The following is a 16597-nucleotide window of genomic DNA, read 5'->3' on the forward strand; positions in this document are numbered from 1 at the left end:
CCCGGGACCCCCCGAACCCCCGGGACCCCCTGAGCCCCCCAGGGCCCCCCAAGCCCCCCCGGAACCCCCAAGACCCCCCCGAACCCCTGGGATCCCCACGGCCCCCGGGACCCCCCGAACCCCCGAGGGCCCCCCGAGCCCCCCGGGACCCCCCGGCTCTGCTGCCGTACCCGGTGCCGCAGGAGGCTCCGCACCCCGGGCAGCCCCCGGGCCCTGAGGGGACACGCGGCCGTTTCCGTGGCAGCTACGCGCCTTGCGTAGGCCTCACGCCCGCCTCACGCCCTTTGCGTGGCTGCCACGCGCGGCTCCCGCTCCCACGCCGTTTGCGTAGCCCCGCCCCCGCCCCGACGCCTGCGCAGAAGCGCCCTCAAAGGGGGGGGCGGGGCCTTCCGCGTCGCCATGGAGACGAGGGCTGACCCCGCCCCCCCCCCCCCCCCCCCCCCCCGCAGCGCAGGCGGCTCCGTGCGATCGGCCGGGACCTCCCGGGGCTCGGGACCCCCCCCCACGGGGCTCAGGACCCCCCCCCCAGAGCTCAGGACCCCCCCCGGGGCTCAGGACCCCCCCCCCCCCGAGCTCAGGACCCCCCCCGGGCTCAGGACCCCCCCCCACGGAGCTCAGGACCCCCCCCCCCCCAGGGCTCAGGACCCCCCGGGGCTCAGACCCCCCCCCCCGGGGCTCAGGACCCCCCCCCCCAGAGCTCAGGACCCCCCCGGGGCTCAGGACCCCCCCACACGGGGCTCAGGACCCCCCATGCCACAGGACCCTCTCTCCCAGCTCAGGACCCCCCCCCCAGGGCTCAGGATTGCCCCCCCGCGGCTCAGGACCCCTCACAGCTCAGGATTCCCCCAGCTCAGGACCCCCTCATGCTGCAGGACCCCCCCCCCCCCCCGCTCAGGATTGCCCCCCCAGCTCAAGACCCCTCCCCCCAGGGCTCAGGACCCCCCCCCGCTCAAGACCCCTCCCCCCAGGGCTCAAGACCCTCCCCCCAGCTCAAGACCCCCCCCCCCCAGGGCTCAGGACCCCCCCCCCCCAGCTCAAGACCCCTCCCCCCCAGGGCTCAGGACCCCCCCCCCAGGGCTCAGGACCCCCCCCCCAGGGCTCAGGACCCCCCCCCCCAGCTCAAGACCCCTCCCCCCCAGGGCTCAGGACCCCCCCCCCAGGGCTCAGGACCCCCCCCCCAGGGCTCAGGACACCCCCCCCCAGCTCAAGACCCCTCCCCCCCAGGGCTCAGGACCCCCCCCCCAGGGCTCAGGACCCCCCCCCCCCAGGGCTCAGGACCCCACCTCACGGCCCGCGGGGCCGCTGGGGCGGCGGGGGAGCGGCTGGGCCCCACTGTGCCGCTGGCCAGGGGGGGCCACGGGGCCGGCCGGGGGGGTGGGGGCCGCCCCCTCCGCCAGCGCCCCACAGCACAGGGGGGGCTGCGCCGAGGGGCGCCGGGACGGGGCCCTGGCCTCGGGGGTCAGCGAGGACCCCGCGCCGTGGGGCAGCGTGGCCGTGGGCCCATGGGCTGGGGCGGTGCCGTGGGTCAGGGCAGTGCCGGTGCCGTGGGTCAGTGCAACGCCGGTGCCGTGGGTCAGGGTAACGCCGGTGCCGTGGGTCAGTGCAGCGCTGGTGCCGTGGGTCAGGGCAGTGCCGGTGCCGTGGGTCAGTGCAGCGCCGGTGCCGTGGGTCAGGGTAGTGCCAGTGCCGTGGGTCAGTGCAGTGCCGGTGCCGTGGGTCAGGGTAGTGCCAGTGCCGTGGGTCAGTGCAGCGCCGGTGCCGTGGGTCAGGGCAGTGCCGGTGCCGTGGGTCAGTGCAGCGCCGGTGCCGTGGGTCAGGGTAGTGCCAGTGCCGTGGGTCAGGGTAGTGCCAGTGCCGTGGGTCAGTGCAGTGCCGGTGCTGTGGGTCAGGGCAGTGCCGGTGCCATGGGTCAGTGCAGCGCCGGTGCCGTGGGTCAGGGTAACGCCGGTGCCGTGGGTCAGGGTAACGCCAGTGCCGTGGGTCAGGGTAGTGCCGGTGCCGTGGGTCAGTGCAGTGCCGGTGCCGTAGGTCAGGGTAGTGCCAGTGCCGTGGGTCAGTGCAGCGCCGGTGCCGTGGGTCAGGGTAACGCCGGTGCCGTGGGTCAGGGCAGTGCCAGTGCCGTGGGTCAGGGCAGTGCCGTCAATGTGGGTCAGGGCAGTGTCGTTACCGTGGGTCAGTGCAGCGCCGGTGCCGTGGGTCAAGACATTGCTGGTGCCGTGGGTCAGGACAGCACCGGTGCCACAGGTCGGGGCGGTGCCGGTGCCGTGGGTCAGGGCAGTGCCATCAACGTGGGTCAGGGTAGCGTCGTTACCGTGGGTCAGGGCAGCGCCAGTGCCGTGGGTCAGGGCAGCGTCGTTACCGTGGGTCAGGGCAGCGCCGGTGCCGTGGGTCAGAGCAGCCGCAATGCCGTGGGTCAGGGTAGCGTCGTTGCAGTGGGTCGGGGCAGCCGCGATGCCGTGGGTCAGTGCGGCGCTGGTGCCGTCCGTTGGGGCGATGCTGGCGCCGTGGGTCGAGGGGGCCCCGATGCCGTGGGGCGGGGCAGCGCTGCCACCTTCAGCCCCGACGCTGTGGGTCAGAGCAGTGCTGGAGCTGGTCACTGGGGCAGAGCTGCCGCCGTGGGTCAGGGCGGTGCCGTCGCCGTGGGTCGCTGTGCCCCCCGCGCCGGGGTTGGCCGCAGCCGCCGAGCCGTGGGTCGGGGCGGCTCCAGGGCCCCCCACATCCCCTATGCCGTGGGTCGCTGCAGCCCTGAGGCCGTGGGTCGCTGCAGCTGGGGAGCCAAGGCTCGCCGTGCCCCCCACGCCGTGGGTCGCCAAGCTCTCGCGGCGGCCTCCCAGCAGCACCGACCCACGGCGGGAGCCGTCCTGTGGGGCCAGACTCTCCCTCCGCGCCCCCAACAGCAGCGACCCACGGCGGGGGCTGTCGTGTGGGGCCAGACTCTCCCTCCGTGCCCCCAGCAGCACCGACCCACGGCGGGGGCTGTCGTGTGGGGCCAGACTCTCCCTGCGGGACCCCAACAGCAGCGACCCACGGCGGGAGCCGTCCTGTGGGGCCAGACTCTCTCTCCGCGCCCCCAGCAGCAGCGACCCACGGCGGGAGCCGTCCGGGGGGGCGCCGGGGGGGTGGAGGATGTCGCGGATGAGGCGGGTGCAGAGCGCGGTGGCCTGGCGGGTCTCGGGGCTGAGGGGGCCCAGGCTGAGGAAGCCGTGGGGCAGATCGGGGACCACGCGCAGCGTCACCGGCCGCCCCAATGCCCGCAGCCGCCGGGCCAGCGCCACCGAGTCGTCCAGCATGGGGTCCAGCGCGCAGGCCTGTGGGGCACGGGGAAGGGGGGGTCACGGGGGGGGGGGGAACGGACACGGACACCAGTGGAGATGTGGGGTGGCGTCTGTGGGGACGCGTCGGGGCGTGGGGGGTCTGTGTCGTTCCCCCACCCAGTGGCCGTGGGGGTCCGTGTCCCCCCCCGTGTCCGTCCCTGGGGGTGTTTGGGGACCTGGGTGGCCATGGGGGTCTGTGTGTCCCCCATGTGTGTCCCCCCCAGTGGCCGTGGGGGTCTGTGTCCCCCCCATGTGTGTCCCCCCCGGGTGGCTGTGGGGGTCTGTGTCGTTCCCCCCCCCAGTGGCCGTGGGGGTCTGTGTCCCCCCCCGTGTCCGTCCCTGGGGGTGTTTGGGGACCTGGGTGGCCGTGGGGGTCTGTGTCGTCCCCCCTCAGTGGCTGTGGGGGTCCGTGTCCCCCCCGTGTGTCCCCCCCCAGTGGCCATGGGGGTCCGTGTCCCCCCCTGGGTGGCCGTGGGGGTCCGTGTCCCCCCCGTGTGTCCCCCCCCCCAGTGGCCATGGGGGTCCGTGTCCCCCCCTGGGTGGCCGTGGGGGTCCGTGTCCCCCCCCCCGTGGCCGTGGGGGTCTGTGTCCCCCCCGTGTCCCTCCCTGGGGGTGTTTGGGGACCTGGGTGGCCGTGGGGGTCTGTGTCGTCCCCCCTCAGTGGCCATGGGGGTCCGTGTCCCCCCCTGGGTGGCCGTGGGGGTCCGTGTCCCCCCTGTGTCCCCCCCCCCGTGGCCGTGGGGGTCCGTGTCCCCCCCGTGTCCCCCCCCGCAGTGGCCGTGGGGGTCCGTGTCCCCCCCCGTGTGTGTGTCCCCCCCCGTGGCCGTGGGGCCGGGGCACTCACCACCAGGTGGACGGGGGGCAGCCCCCCCAGCATGCCGTCGGGGGCCAGCAGCGGGGACACGTAGGGGTTCCTGGCCAGGGGCGCGGGGCGCAGGTCGAAGCGGGCGGGGGGCCCCCGGCTGCGCAGGGGCTGGAACTCGTCCGGGTACTCCAGGGCGTCCCCCCCGTCCTCGGGGGTCCCCTCGCCGTCCTGGGGGGCTTCCCCCTCCTCCCCCTCCTCCTCCTCCTCCCGCTGCTGCGCTGCCCCCGCCCCCTCCGAGATGCTCTTGCGCCCGGGCTCTGTGGGGCGGGGGCGTCAGGACCCCAAAACCTCCCCGCCCGTCTCTCCAAGCCCGCGTGTCCCCCCCCGAGACCCCCACTGCCCCCCAGGTCCCCAAACACCCCCAGGGTCCCCCCCCGAGACCCCCACTGCCCCCCGGCTCCCCAAACACCCCCAGGGTCCCCCCCCGAGACCCCCACTGCCCCCCGGGTCCCCAAACACCCCCAGGGTCCCCCCCCGAGACCCCCACTGCCCCCCAGGTCCCCAAACACCCCCAGGGTCCCGTGTCCCCCCCCCGAGACCCCCACTGCCCCCCGGCTCCCCAAACACCCCCAGGGTCCCCCCCCGAGACCCCCACTGCCCCCCGGGTCCCCAAACACCCCCAGGGTCCCCCCCCGAGACCCCCACTGCCCCCCAGGTCCCCAAACACCCCCAGGGTCCCCCCCAGAGACCCCCACTGCCCCCCAGGTCCCCAAACACCCCCAGGGTCCCCCCCAGAGACCCCCACTGCCCCCCCGGTCCCCAAACACCCCCAGGGTCCCCCAGCCCCCCCGTGTCCCCCCCCCCCCCAGACCCCCCGCGTCCCCCAATCCCCCGAGCCGCCCCCCACGGCGCTGGTGCGTACCGGGGTGGGGGGGGGCCCTGCGGAAGAGCCCCCCCAGCCAGGCGGCCGCCCCCCGCCGCAGGTCGCGCAGCAGCAGGGCCGTGTCGCGCCGCAGCAGCCGTGTGGGGCCGAGGGGCTCCAGGGGGGGCGGCTCGGGCTCCCCCTCCGTGCCTGGAGGGGCCGGGCAGGGGGGTCCCCCACCGCTCCGACAACTGGGGGGGGGGGGGGCAGCGCACCCCCATGTCCCCCCCACACCCCCAAACCATCCTGCGCCCCCAACCTCCCTGGCCCCATCTCCCCCCACGCCCCCCATGTCCCCCCCCACCCTGCTCTCCCCCCCGTCCCCACGTCCCCACACCCCCCCCATGCCCCCCCCACATCCCCCCACCCCCTTGCCCCCCACATCCCCCCGTGCCCCCCATCCACCCCACGTCCCCCCACCCCCCGTATTCCCCATGTCCCCCCAATTTCCCCCCACATCCCCCCCCACCCCCTTGCCCCCCACGCCCCCCTTGCCCCCCACATCCCCCCGTGCCCCCCACATCCCCCTGCGCCCCCCTTGCCCCCCACATCCCCCCCACCCCCTTGCCCCCCACGCCCCCCCGCGCCCCCCTTGCCCCCCACATCCCCCCACACCCCCCGTACCCCCACATCCCCCCAATCTCCCCCCACATCCCCCCCACCCCCTTGCCCCCCATGCCCCCCCGCGCCCCCCTTGCCCCCCACATCCCCCCGTGCCCCCCACACCCCCCCACGCCCCCCACACCCCCCGTGCCCCCCACATCCCCCTGCGCCCCCCTTGCCCCCCACACCCCCTGTACCCCCACATCCCCCCAATCTCCCCCCACATCCCCCCCCACCCCCTTGCCCCCCACGCCCCCCCGTGCCCCCCTTGCCCCCCACACCCCCCGTGCCCCCACACCCCCCCACACCCCCCTTGCCCCCCACATCCCCCCGCGCCCCCCTTGCCCCCCACACCCCCCCGTGCCCCCCACACCCCCCTTGCCCCCCACATCCCCCCGCGCCCCCCTTGCCCCCCACACCCCCCCACACCCCCCCGTGCCCCCCACACCCCCCCACACCCCCCTTGCCCCCCACATCCCCCCGCGCCCCCCTTGCCCCCCTTGCCCCCCGCGCCCCCCACATCCCCCCACACCCCCCGTACCCCCACATCCCCCCAATCTCCCCCCACATCCCCCCCACCCCCTTGCCCCCCACACCCCCGTGCCCCCCTTGCCCCCCACACCCCCCGTGCCCCCACACCCCCCCACACCCCCCTTGCCCCCCACACCCCCCCGTGCCCCCCACACCCCCAGTGCCCCCACGCCCCCCCGTGCCCCCCACCTGCGTAGGCGCTGAGGCACTTGCAGAGCACGCTGAGGGGCAGCAGCGGGTCGAGCAGGGTGAGCAGGCGCGAGGGCGACACGGCCGCCTGCACCAGCGTCACGGGGTACGCGGCCACGATGCCGTGGGGCGCCTGCACCCCAACCGCGGCCGCGCGCATCGACACCGTCAGGCACAGGTTGCCCCCCGCGCTGTCGCCCGCCAGGCACACGCGCTGCGCCGTCGAACCTGGGGGGGGGGGCACGGGGGGGACACACGGGGAAAGGGGGGGGGGCATGGTTGGGGGGCACGGGCCGCATCCTGCTCCCCTCAGCACCACGCCCCCCACACAGCCTGAGCCCATCGCAGGGTCCCTGCCCCCCTGCCCCCCAGCAACCCCCCTGCCCCACAGCAGCCCCACAGCAGCCCCCCTGCCCCACAGCAGCCCTCCCGCCCCACAGCAACCCCCCTGCCCCACAGCAGCCCCACAGCAGCCCCCCTACCCCACAGCAACCCCCCTGCCCCACAGCAGCCCCCCCGCCCCACAGCAGCCCCACAGCAGCCCCCCTGCCCCACAGCAGCCCCCCCAACCCACAGCAGCCCCACAGCAACCCTCCTGCCCCACAGCAACCCCCCAGCAGCCCCCCCACCCCACAGCAGCCCCACAGCAACCCTCCTGCCCCACAGCACCCCCCCACCCCACAGCAGCCCCATAGCAGCCCCCACCCCTCAGCAGCCCCCCTGCCCCACAGCAGCCCCCCCGCCCCACAGCAGCCCCACAGCAGCCCCCCTGCCCCACAGCAGCCCCAACCCACAGCAGCCCCACAGCAGTCCCTCCTGCCCCACAGCAGCCCCATAGCAGCCCCCCCAACCCACAGCAGCCCCACAGCAGCCCCCCTGCCCCACAGCAACCCCCCAGCAGCCCCCCCACCCCACAGCAGCCCCATAGCAGCCCCCACCCCTCAGCAGCCCCCCTGCCCCCCAGCAGCCCCCCACCCCCCTGCCCCCCCCACCCCCCTGCCCCACAGCAGCCCCCCCACCCCACAGCAGCCCCATAGCAGCCCCCACCCCACAGCAGCCCCCATGCCCCACAGCAGCCCCCCCCAGCAACCCCCCCACCCCACAGCAGCCCCATAGCAGCCCCCACCCCTCAGCAGCCCCCCTGCCCCACAGCAACCCCCCCGCCCCACAGCAGCCCCCCACCCCCCTGCCCCCCAGCAGCCCCCCGCCCCCCCGCACCCAGCAGGCGGCAGTTGCGCAGCGCCCAGCAGTACGCGTAGAAGCACTCCTCGAGCGCGCGGGGGAAGGGGGCTTCGGGGGCCAGCGCGTAATCCACCGACAGGATGGGGGCCCCCAGCTCGCGCGCCCACCCCCGCAGGTACGGCTCGTGGGAGCGCGACGTCTGCGCCACGAACCCCCCCCCGTGGAAATGCACCAGCAGGGCGGGAGAGGGGGGCAGGGGGGGCCCCCGCCGCCAAAGCAGCGGCGCCCGCGGACCCTCGGCGCGCGTCAGGGCGCTCAGCGCCGCGCTGTCCTGGGGGGGGGGAGGTGGGGGGGGATGAGCCCCCGCCGAGCGGACAGCCCTGCCCCCCCCTGCCCCCCCCTGCCCCTCACCCGCCCCCCCAGCCCCTCACCTGCCCCCCCCACCCCCCCCAATCCCCCCCCAATCCCCCCAGCCCCTCACCTGCCCCCCCACCCCCCACCCCCCCCAATCCCCCCCCCGCCCCTCACCTGCCCCCCAGCCCCCCCACCCCTCACCTGCCCCCCCAGCCCCCCTGCCCCCCCACCCCTCACCCCGCCCCCCCCAATCCCCCCCCAATCCCCCCCAGCCCCTCACCCGCCCCCCCACCCCTCACCTGCCCCCCCACCCCCCCACCCCCCCTGCCCCCCCCACCCCCCCAATCCCCCCCAATCCCCCCCACCCCTCACCTGCCCCCCAGCCCCCCCCACCCCCTCACCCCTCACCTGCCCCCCAATCCCCCCCCAATCCCCCCCACCCCTCACCCACCCCCCCTGCCCCCCCACCCCCCCAATCCCCCCCCACCCCCCCCCCCCCCAATCCCCCCCCTCACCTGCCCCTCGCGCACGTGGTACGACAGCAGCCGCATGTGGACGGGGCCGGGGCCGGTGTGCGCCACGGGGGGGGCGATGGTGACGGTGACCGAGGGGTCGGCCGCCAGCGGCAGCTCCAGGGGCTCGGGGGGCACCGCCAGCGCCCGGCACACCCCCACCTGCGTGGCCGTCATGCTGGCCACCGACTGCGGGGGGGGGGGGGCGTCAGGGAACCCCCCCCGCTGACAGCCCCCCCCCCCCCCGGCAGTGGGGACCCCCGGTGCTGCCCCCCACGGCGCACGGCCCCTTCCCTCTGCCCCCGCCGTGGGACCCCCGTGCCCCTGGGACACCGCTGCGCCGGGGGTGGGGGTCTGGGGGGTCCGGGGGGGTCCCAGGGGGGGTCTGGGGGGTCTCAGGGGGTCTGGGGAGTCTCAGGGGGTCCCAGGGGGTCTGGGGGGGTCCTGGGGGGTCTGGGGGGGTCCCAGGGAGTCTGGGGGGGTCCCGGGAGGTCTGGGGGGGGGTCCCAGGGGGTCCCAGGGGGTCTGGGGGGGTCCTGGGGGGGTCCCAGGGGGTCTGGGGGGGTCCCAGGGAGTCTGGGGGGGTCTGGGGGGGTCCCAGGGGGTCCCAGGGGGTCCTGGGGGGTCTGGGGGGGGTCCCAGGGGGTCTGGGGGGGTCCCGGGAGGTCTGGGGGGGGGTCCCAGGGGGTCCCAGGGGGTCTGGGGGGGTCTGGGGGGGTCCCAGGGGGGTCTGGGGGGGTCCTGGGGGGTCTGGGGGGGTCCCAGGAGTCTGGGGGGGTCCCGGGGGGGTCCCGGGGGGTCCCAGGGGGTCCCAGGGGGATCTGGGGGGTCCCGGGGGGTCTGGGGGAGGGTCCCAGGGGTCCTGGGGGGTCCCAGGGGGGTCCCAGGGGGTCTGGGGGGGTCCCAGGGGGTCCCGGGGGGTCCCGGGGGGTCTGGGCGGGTCCTGGGGGGTCCCAGGGAGTCTGGGGGGTCCCGGGGGGTCCCAGGGGGTCTGGGGGGGTCTGGGGGGTCCCGGGGGTCCCTGCTCACCGCCAGCAGCTCGGTCTCGGTGAGGTTCCAGAAGCTCTTCCAGAAATGCACGTCCAGGTTCTGCGTCAGGCGCTCGAACTCGTCCCCCCGCAGCTCGGGGTCGATGGCGAACTTCCCGCTGGTGAAGAGGGACCCGGCCGCCACCCCTGGGGGGGGGGACACGGACACGGACACGGAGGTGACGGGGTGGGCTGGCACCCGGGGACCCCCCCCCCCCCCACCTCCCCGGGCCCCCCCCGCGCTCACCCAGCCCCGTGTCGTCGCGCCTGTAGTTCTCCCCGAAGGAGACGAGGCCGATGGCGATGGTCTGCAGGAAGGGGCGGATGGACGGGGCGAACTGCGGGGGGTCACGCGTGTCACTGCGTGTCCCCGTGTGTCCCTGCGTGTCACCGCGTGTCCCCGTGTGTCACCGCGTGTCCCCGTGTGTCCCTGCGTCACCGTGTGTCCCTGCCTGTCACCGTGTGTCCCCGCGTGTCACCGTGTGTCCCCGCGTGTCACCGTGTGTCCTTGTGTGTCACCGCGTGTCCCTGCCTGTCACCGCGTGTCTCCGCGTGTCCCTGTGTGTGTCTGTGTGTCCCTGCGTGTCCCCATGCATCCCTGTGTGTCACCGCGTGTCCCCGTGTGTGCCCGCATGTCCCTGTGTGTCCCTGCCTGTCCCCGCATGTCCCTGTGTGTCACCGCGTGTCCCCGTGTGTCCCTGCCTGTCCCCGTGTGTCACTGCGCATCCCCGCGTGTCCCTGTGTGTCCCTGTGTCACCGTGTGTCCCCACGTGTCACCACGTGTCCTTGTGTGTCACTGCGCGTCCCCGCGTGTCACTGCGTGTCCCTGTGTCCCCGCGTGTCTCCGTGTGTCCCTCTGCCTGTCACCGTGTGTCCCCGCGTGTCACCGCGTGTCCTTGTGTGTCACCGCGTGTCCCTGCCTGTCACCACGTGTCACCGTGTCCCCGCATGTCTCCGCGTGTCCCTGCGTGTCCCTGCGTGTCCCCACGTCCCGTACAAACCCATCTCCATGTCCCCAAACCCCTGTCCCCGCACCCCACAGCCCCAAACCCCCCCAAACCCCCCATCCCCGCACCCCACAACCCCAACCCCCCGTCCCCGCACCCCACAACTCCCCCCAGCCCCGCACCCCAAACCTCCCGTCCCCACAACCCCCAAATCCCCCCAAACCCCCCGTCCCCGCACCCCACAGCCCCAAACCCCCCAAACCCCCCAGCCCCACACCCCCCAGCCCCCAAACCCCCCGTCCCCGCACCCCAAACCTCCCGTCCCCGCATCCCACAGCCCCAAACCCCCCCAAACCCCCCGTCCCCGCACCCCACAACTCCCCCCAGCCCCAACCCCCCGTCCCCACACCCCACAACCCCCCGTCCCTGCACCCCAAACCCCCTGTCCCCGCACCCCACAGCCCCAAACCCCCCAAACCCCCCAGCCCCACACCCCCCAGCCCCCAAATCCCCTGTCCCCGCACCCCAAACCTCCCGTCCCCGCATCCCACAGCCCCAAACCCCCCCAAACCCCCCATCCCCGCACCCCAAACCCCCCATCCCCACACCCCACAACCCCAACCCCCCGTCCCCGCACCCCAAACCCCCCATCCCCACACCCCACAACCCCAACCCCCCATCCCCGCACCCCAAACCCCCCATCCCCGCACCCCCCATCCCCCCCAAAACCCCCCCCCCCCATCCCGTCCCCGCTCCCCGTCACCTGGAAGCCGAGGCAGCGGCCGTAGAAGCAGCCGTTGTGCATGGTGCTGTACTCGCGCAGCACCAGCTCGCTCAGGCCGTCGTCCTCGGGCGGGAAGAGGCAGCCGGGGCGGTTGTGGGCCAGCAGCCGTTGGGCCAGGCAGAGCAGGGCGCGCAGCTGGGCCAGCGCGGCGCAGTACGCCTCCAGCTCGGCCACGTTGTGCCCGGCGCGGAAAAAGACGCTGCGGCGGTGGGCGGCCACGTACCGGCTCTTGTGGACGGCGTGGGCCAGGCAGCAACGCGCCGTCTGTACCAGGCTGCGGTAACCGTTGCCCGGCGTCGCCTCGTCCAGGTCGAAGCGGTGGTAGAGGCGGGCGAAATGTCGCAGCGCGGGCTCCAGGCGCCGGCCGTGCTCCCGCAGAGCGGCGAAGGCGGCGGCGAAGCGGCGGCCGCTCTCGGTGCCGCTCCGTTGGAAGAAGGAGGCGTTGTCGTCCGCCAGCGCCTGCAGCGACTGGAACAGCGGCCGGGCGTCCATGCTGCCGGGGCGGGAGGGGTCAAGGGGGGGTGGGGGGGGGGCGCCCCACTGCGCCCGCTTATGAACCGGCCCCTCCGCCCCCCCCCCCCTCCGGGAGGAGCGGGAGGCCGGGGGTGGGGGGGGCTGCACGGGGACGGGGGGGACCCCTGGGAGGCGGCCGGGGCTGGGCTGGGCTGCAGGGCCGGGGCAGTGGGGCAGGGGGCAGGGGGTGAGGGTCACTTGTGGGGCAGGGAGCAGTGGGGCAGGGGGTGAGGGTCACTTGTGGGGCAGGGGGTGAGGGTCACTTGTGGGGCAGGGAGCAGTGGGGCAGGGGGCGAGGGTCACTTGTGGGGCAGGGAGCAGTGGGGCAGGGGGTGAGGGTCACTTGTGGGGAGGGGGCAGTGGGGCAGTCAATGAGGGTCACTTGTGGGGCAGGGGGCGAGGATCACTTGTGGGGCAGGGGGCAGGGGGTGAGGGTCACTTGTGGGGCAGGAAGCAGTGGGGCAGGGGGTGAGGGTCACTTGTGGGGCAGGGGGCGAGGGTCACTTGTGGGGCAGGGGGTGAGGGTCACTTGTGGGGAGGGGGCAGTGGGGCAGGGGGTGAGGGTCACTTGTGGGGAGGGGGCAGTGGGGCAGGGGGCGAGGGTCACTTGTGGGGCAGGGGGCAGTGGGGCAGTCAATGAGGGTCACTTGTGGGGCAGGGGGCGAGGATCACTTGTGGGGCAGGGGGCAGGGGGTGAGGGTCACTTGTGGGGCAGGGGGCGAGGGTCACTTGTGGGGCAGGAGGCAGGGGGTGAGGGTCACTTGTGGGGCAGGGGGCAGTCAATGAGGGTCACTTGTGGGGCAGGGGGTGAGGGTCACTTGTGGGGCAGGGGGCAGTCAATGAGGGTCACTTGTGGGGCAGGGGGTGAGAGTCACTTGTGGGGCAGTGGGTGAGGGTCACTTGTGGGGCAGGGGGCAGTCAATGAGGGTCACTTGTGGGGCAGGGGGCGAGGGTCACTTGTGGGGCAGGGGGCAGTCAATGAGGGTCACTTGTGGGGCAGGGGGTGAGGGTCACTTGTGGGGCAGGGGGTGAGGGTCACTTGTGGGGCAGGGGGCAGTCAATGAGGGTCACTTGTGGGGCAGTGGGTGAGGGTCACTTGTGGGGCAGTGGGTGAGGGTCACTTGTGGGGCAGGGGGTGAGGGTCACTTGTGGGGCAGGGGGCAGTGGGGCAGGGGCTCAGCTCAGCTCTGGGGGGCTGGTGCCCCGTGAGGAGACGCCGGAGCAGCAGGGGATGGGGGGGGGGGGGGTTGGGGGGGCCCCTGGGGCGCGCTGGGGGTGGGGCTGGCCGGGCACGGGGGCAGAGGGGGTGGGGGGGGCAGAGGGGGGCACAGGGGCCCACACCCCCCCGTGACGCAGAACCCCAGGCCGGGAGCACGGGGGGGGGGGGGGGGCGGCGCTGGGCACCGGGGTGTCTGGGGCAGCGGCTGCGGGGTTGAGCAAGGCAGTGGGGCAGGGGGGACCGGGGGGGCACGGGGGGACGGGGCACGGGGGGGCAGTGGGGACCGGGGGGGCACGGGGGGACGGGGCACGGGGGGGCAGTGGGACCGGGGGGACACAGGGGGGCAGTGGGGCAGGGGGACCGGGGGGGCACGGGGGTGCAGGGGGACCGGCCCGCTTGGCCGTGGGGCAGCCGTGGGGCACGGGGCCGACCCCGGGTTCGTGCCCCCCCCCCCCGCTCACAGCCCCCCCCGTTTCGGGCCTGGCGCCCCCCCCCCCCCCATGGTGACCCCCCCGATCTCCCCCCCCCCCGTTCCGGACCCCCCTCCATTAATTTGGGGGTCCCTTCCCCCCCCCGTTCCGGACCCCCCCCCATTAATTTGGGGGTCCCTTCCCCCCCCCGTTCCGGACCCCCCCATTAATTTGGGGGTCCCTTCCCCCCCCGTTCCGGGCCCCCCCCCATTAATTTGGGGGTCCCTTCCCCCCCCGTTCCGGGCCCCCCCCATTAATTTGGGGGTCCCTCCCCCCCCCGTTCCGGACCCCCCCATTAATTTGGGGGTCCCTTCCCCCCCCGTTCCGGACCCCCCCATTAATTTGGGGGTCCCTTCCCCCCCCGTTCCGGACCCCCCCCATTAATTTGGGGGTCCCTTCCCCCCCCGTTTCGGGCCTCCCGCCCACCTGCGCTGCGTTGCACCCGCCCCGTCCCGCCGCTTCCGGACCACGTGACACGCGCCGCCCAATCGCCGCCGCGCGTCGTGCGCGTCGCCTGGCAACTATCCCCGCCCCCTCCCAGCTGCGCATGCGCATTCCCCCCCCGGTCCCGCGCCGGACCCGTCCCCCCCCCCGTCCCGTCCCGGCGCGACCCGCGGGGTCATGACCCCTGACCCGGCGCGCGGAGTCGGCGCTTTGCTGAGGCCTTTATTGGGGGGGGGGGGGGGGCCGCGACCCCTGACCCCTGACCCCTGACCCGCCAGGGGCTGAGGCATCGAGGGCGGGGGGGGCCGGGGGGGGCAAAGGGGTTCGGGGGGGCAAAGGGGGGGCAAAGGGGGGGAAAAGGGGGGGGCAAGGGGGGGGCTGGGGTTAAAGAGGGGCCGGGGGGTTCGGGGGGGCAAAGGGGTTCGGGGGGGGTAATGGGGGGGCGGCAAAGGGGGGGGCTGGGGGGGTTTGGGGGTCTGGGGGGGGTAAAGGGGTTCGGGGGGGCAAAGGGGGGGCTGAGATTAAAGAGGGGTTTGGGGGGGGCAAGGGGGGGGAAAAGGGGGGGCAAAGGGGGGGCTGGGGTTAAAGAGGGGCCCGGGGGGTTCGGGGGGGGCAAAGGGGGGGGCAGTGGGGGGGTAAAGGGGGTCTGGGGGGGCCCAGGGGGGTAAAGGGGGGGTTTGGGGGTTAAAGGGGGGGGCAAAGGGGGGGGTAAAAGGGGTTCAGGGGTTAAAGGGGGGTCCGGGGGGGGGGCAAAGGGGGGTCCTGGGGTTCCAGGGGGTCATGGGGGGGTCCCGGGGGGGTCTGGAGGTTTGGGGGGGCCCCTAGAGGGGCAGGGAGAGCCCCTTGGTGAGGGGGTGCAGGTGGCAGCGGGGGGGGCACCGGCCCCGCTGGCGGCTCCTGGGGGGGCGAGAAGACCCTGGGGGGGGAGGGGGGCAGAGGGGGGGGTCAGAGGGCTCTGGGGGTCCCCCAAACCCCCCCCCACGCCCCCCCCCCCCCCCGAGCGCTCCCTCACCCTCTCTCCTGCAGGCGCACGACCGGCTGGGGGGGGCTGGGGGGCCGCCGTGAGCCCCCCTGCGCCTCGGGGAGGCCGTGCCGGGGGGGGGGGGGATGCTGGGGGGCCCCCACCGCCCCGGGGAGGTTTTGGGGGGGCCGGGGGGCGGCGGGGACCCCCAGCAGCAGCAGCAGCAGCAGCAGCAGCAGCGCCGGAGCCATTTTGGCCGGGGGGGGCCCCCTCGCTGCACCTTTATCCCCCCGCGACCCCCCCGGCACGGGGCGGCGCTGCCGGGAAGCACCTGGGCAGGTTTGGCGGGGTGCCCCCCCCCCCCCCCGCCCCGCGCACCCCCCCCGGCCCCCCCAGAACGGGCCCCGAAGCGGCTGAACCCCCCCCCACCCCCGCCCCGGGGGGGTTTGGGCCCCCTCAGGGTCTCATCCTGCGCCTGGGCCTGCGGGGGTGCGGCGGGGACCCCGGGATTGGGGGGGGCCGGGGGGGGGGGCCCCCACTGACCCCGGGACCCCCCCACTGTCCCTGGGACCCCCACTGACCCCGGGACCCCCCCCCGGCCCTGGGACCCCCCCCCATCAGCCCCAGGACCCCCCCCCGGGTGTGGAACCCCCAAACTGACAGCGCCTCCCCCCCAGCCCCCCGCTGTGGGACCCCCACGTCACCCGGGGGCAGCAGGGACGTCGTCGCCGTCGCGACAGTGGGGTGAGTGACCCCCCCCGGCCCCCCCTGACCCCCCCCGCCCCCCCCACCCCACACCCAGCCCCCCCCGTCCCCCCCCGTCCCCCCCGGCCTTTCGGGGCGCCCCCATCACAGACCCCGGGTTGGGGCCCCCCGACAGCCGCCCCGAGGGGGGGGGGTCTGGGGGGGGGGGGGCACCCATGGCCCCGGGGGGTCCCTCTGTCTCCCGGGGTCCCCCGTGGGGTCCCCCCCCCCGGGGTTTTGGGACGGGGAGGTGGGGACGAGCCCCCCCCGTGTCCCCCCCGTGTCCCCCCCGTGCAGTCCCGTGGCGGGGCGACGCCGGCGTCTGCGCGCGTGAGGTCAGCGGCGCCATCGGCACCAACCGCGGCGACGGCGTCACCGTCAGCGCGCTCTGTGAGTCCCCGTGTCCCCCTGTCCCCACGTCCCCGTGTCCGTCCCCGTGTCCATCCCCGTGTCCCCCTGTCCCCACGTCCCCGTGTCCGTCCCTGTGTCCCTCCCCGTGTCCCCCTGTCCCCACGTCCCCGTGTCCATCCCTGTGTCCGTCCCCGTGTCCGTCCCCGTGTCCATCCCTGTGTCCCTCCCCGTGTCCCCCTGTCCCCACGTCCCCATGTCCGTCCCCATGTCCGTCCCCGTGTCCCCCTGTCCCCACGTCCCCATGTCCGTCCCCGTGTCCGTCCCCGTGTCCCCCTGTCCCCACGTCCCCATGTCCGTCCCCGTGTCCATCCCCGTGTCCCCCTGTCCGTCCCCCTGTCCGTCCCCGTGTCTGTCCCCACATCCCCCGTCCCCACGTGCCCACATCCCCTGTGCTGTCGCCATCCCCACGTCCCCACGTCCCCCTGTCCGTCCCTGTCCCCCTGTCCCCTGTGCCGTCCCCACGTCCCCCCGTCCCCACGCTGTCCCCACATCCCCCGCCCCTGTCCCCCCCCCCGCCGTGCCCCCCCATCCCCCCGTCCCCCTGCCGGGACCCCTGTGGCCGCGTTTGGGGTCCCCCCTGGAGCTGCCGCCACCGCCCCCCCGCCCCGCTTCACCTGGGCCCGTGGCAACGCCGGCCTGGCCACCAGTGGCCACCTGCGCCTCC

General features: G+C 75.8%; 1 protein-coding gene across 4 annotated transcripts; it reads right to left on the reverse strand.

Annotated features, from left to right (window-relative positions):
* Window positions 1-1263: 1263 nt before the first annotated feature.
* Window positions 1264-13846, reverse strand: LIPE (lipase E, hormone sensitive type). Of its 4 annotated transcripts, none has more exons than XM_054811781.1 (11): window positions 13800-13846; window positions 11151-11664; window positions 9688-9778; window positions 9442-9587; window positions 8416-8601; window positions 7583-7877; window positions 6365-6592; window positions 5042-5191; window positions 4159-4436; window positions 2145-3308; window positions 1264-2096 (listed from the first exon to the last, which is right to left on the reverse strand). In XM_054811781.1, exons 2-11 carry the CDS (start codon window positions 11661-11663, stop codon window positions 1272-1274), a joined length of 3876 nt encoding a protein of 1291 aa, XP_054667756.1. In that variant the 5' UTR covers window position 11664; window positions 13800-13846; the 3' UTR covers window positions 1264-1271. The 4 variants fall into 4 exon arrangements, with proteins under 4 accessions (XP_054667756.1, XP_054667755.1, XP_054667754.1 ...); XM_054811782.1 differs by having other exon boundaries at window positions 2086-2208; window positions 2336-3308; XM_054811780.1 differs by having other exon boundaries at window positions 1264-3308; window positions 8416-8574.
* Between the last annotated feature and the right edge of the window lie 2751 nt (window positions 13847-16597).

This window comes from Grus americana, unplaced genomic scaffold (genome assembly GCF_028858705.1).
Source record: "Grus americana isolate bGruAme1 unplaced genomic scaffold, bGruAme1.mat scaffold_114, whole genome shotgun sequence".
NCBI classification, from domain to species: Eukaryota; Metazoa; Chordata; class Aves; order Gruiformes; family Gruidae; genus Grus; species Grus americana.

What these genes read in the sequence shown, in the direction of transcription:
- LIPE (XM_054811779.1), bottom strand. Translation starts at nt 11,663, where the DNA reads ATGGACGCCCGGCCGCTGTTCCAGTCGCTGCAGGCGCTGGCGGACGAC. An exon ending in ACCACGTGCGCGAGGGGCAG is followed by an intron (nt 7,878 to 8,415) that starts GTGAGGGGGGGG and finishes CCCCCCCCCCAG; the next exon opens with GACAGCGCGGCGCTGAGCGC. An exon ending in GTGCCTCAGCGCCTACGCAG is followed by an intron (nt 5,192 to 6,364) that starts GTGGGGGGCACG and finishes CGGCCCCTCCAG; the next exon opens with GCACGGAGGGGGAGCCCGAG.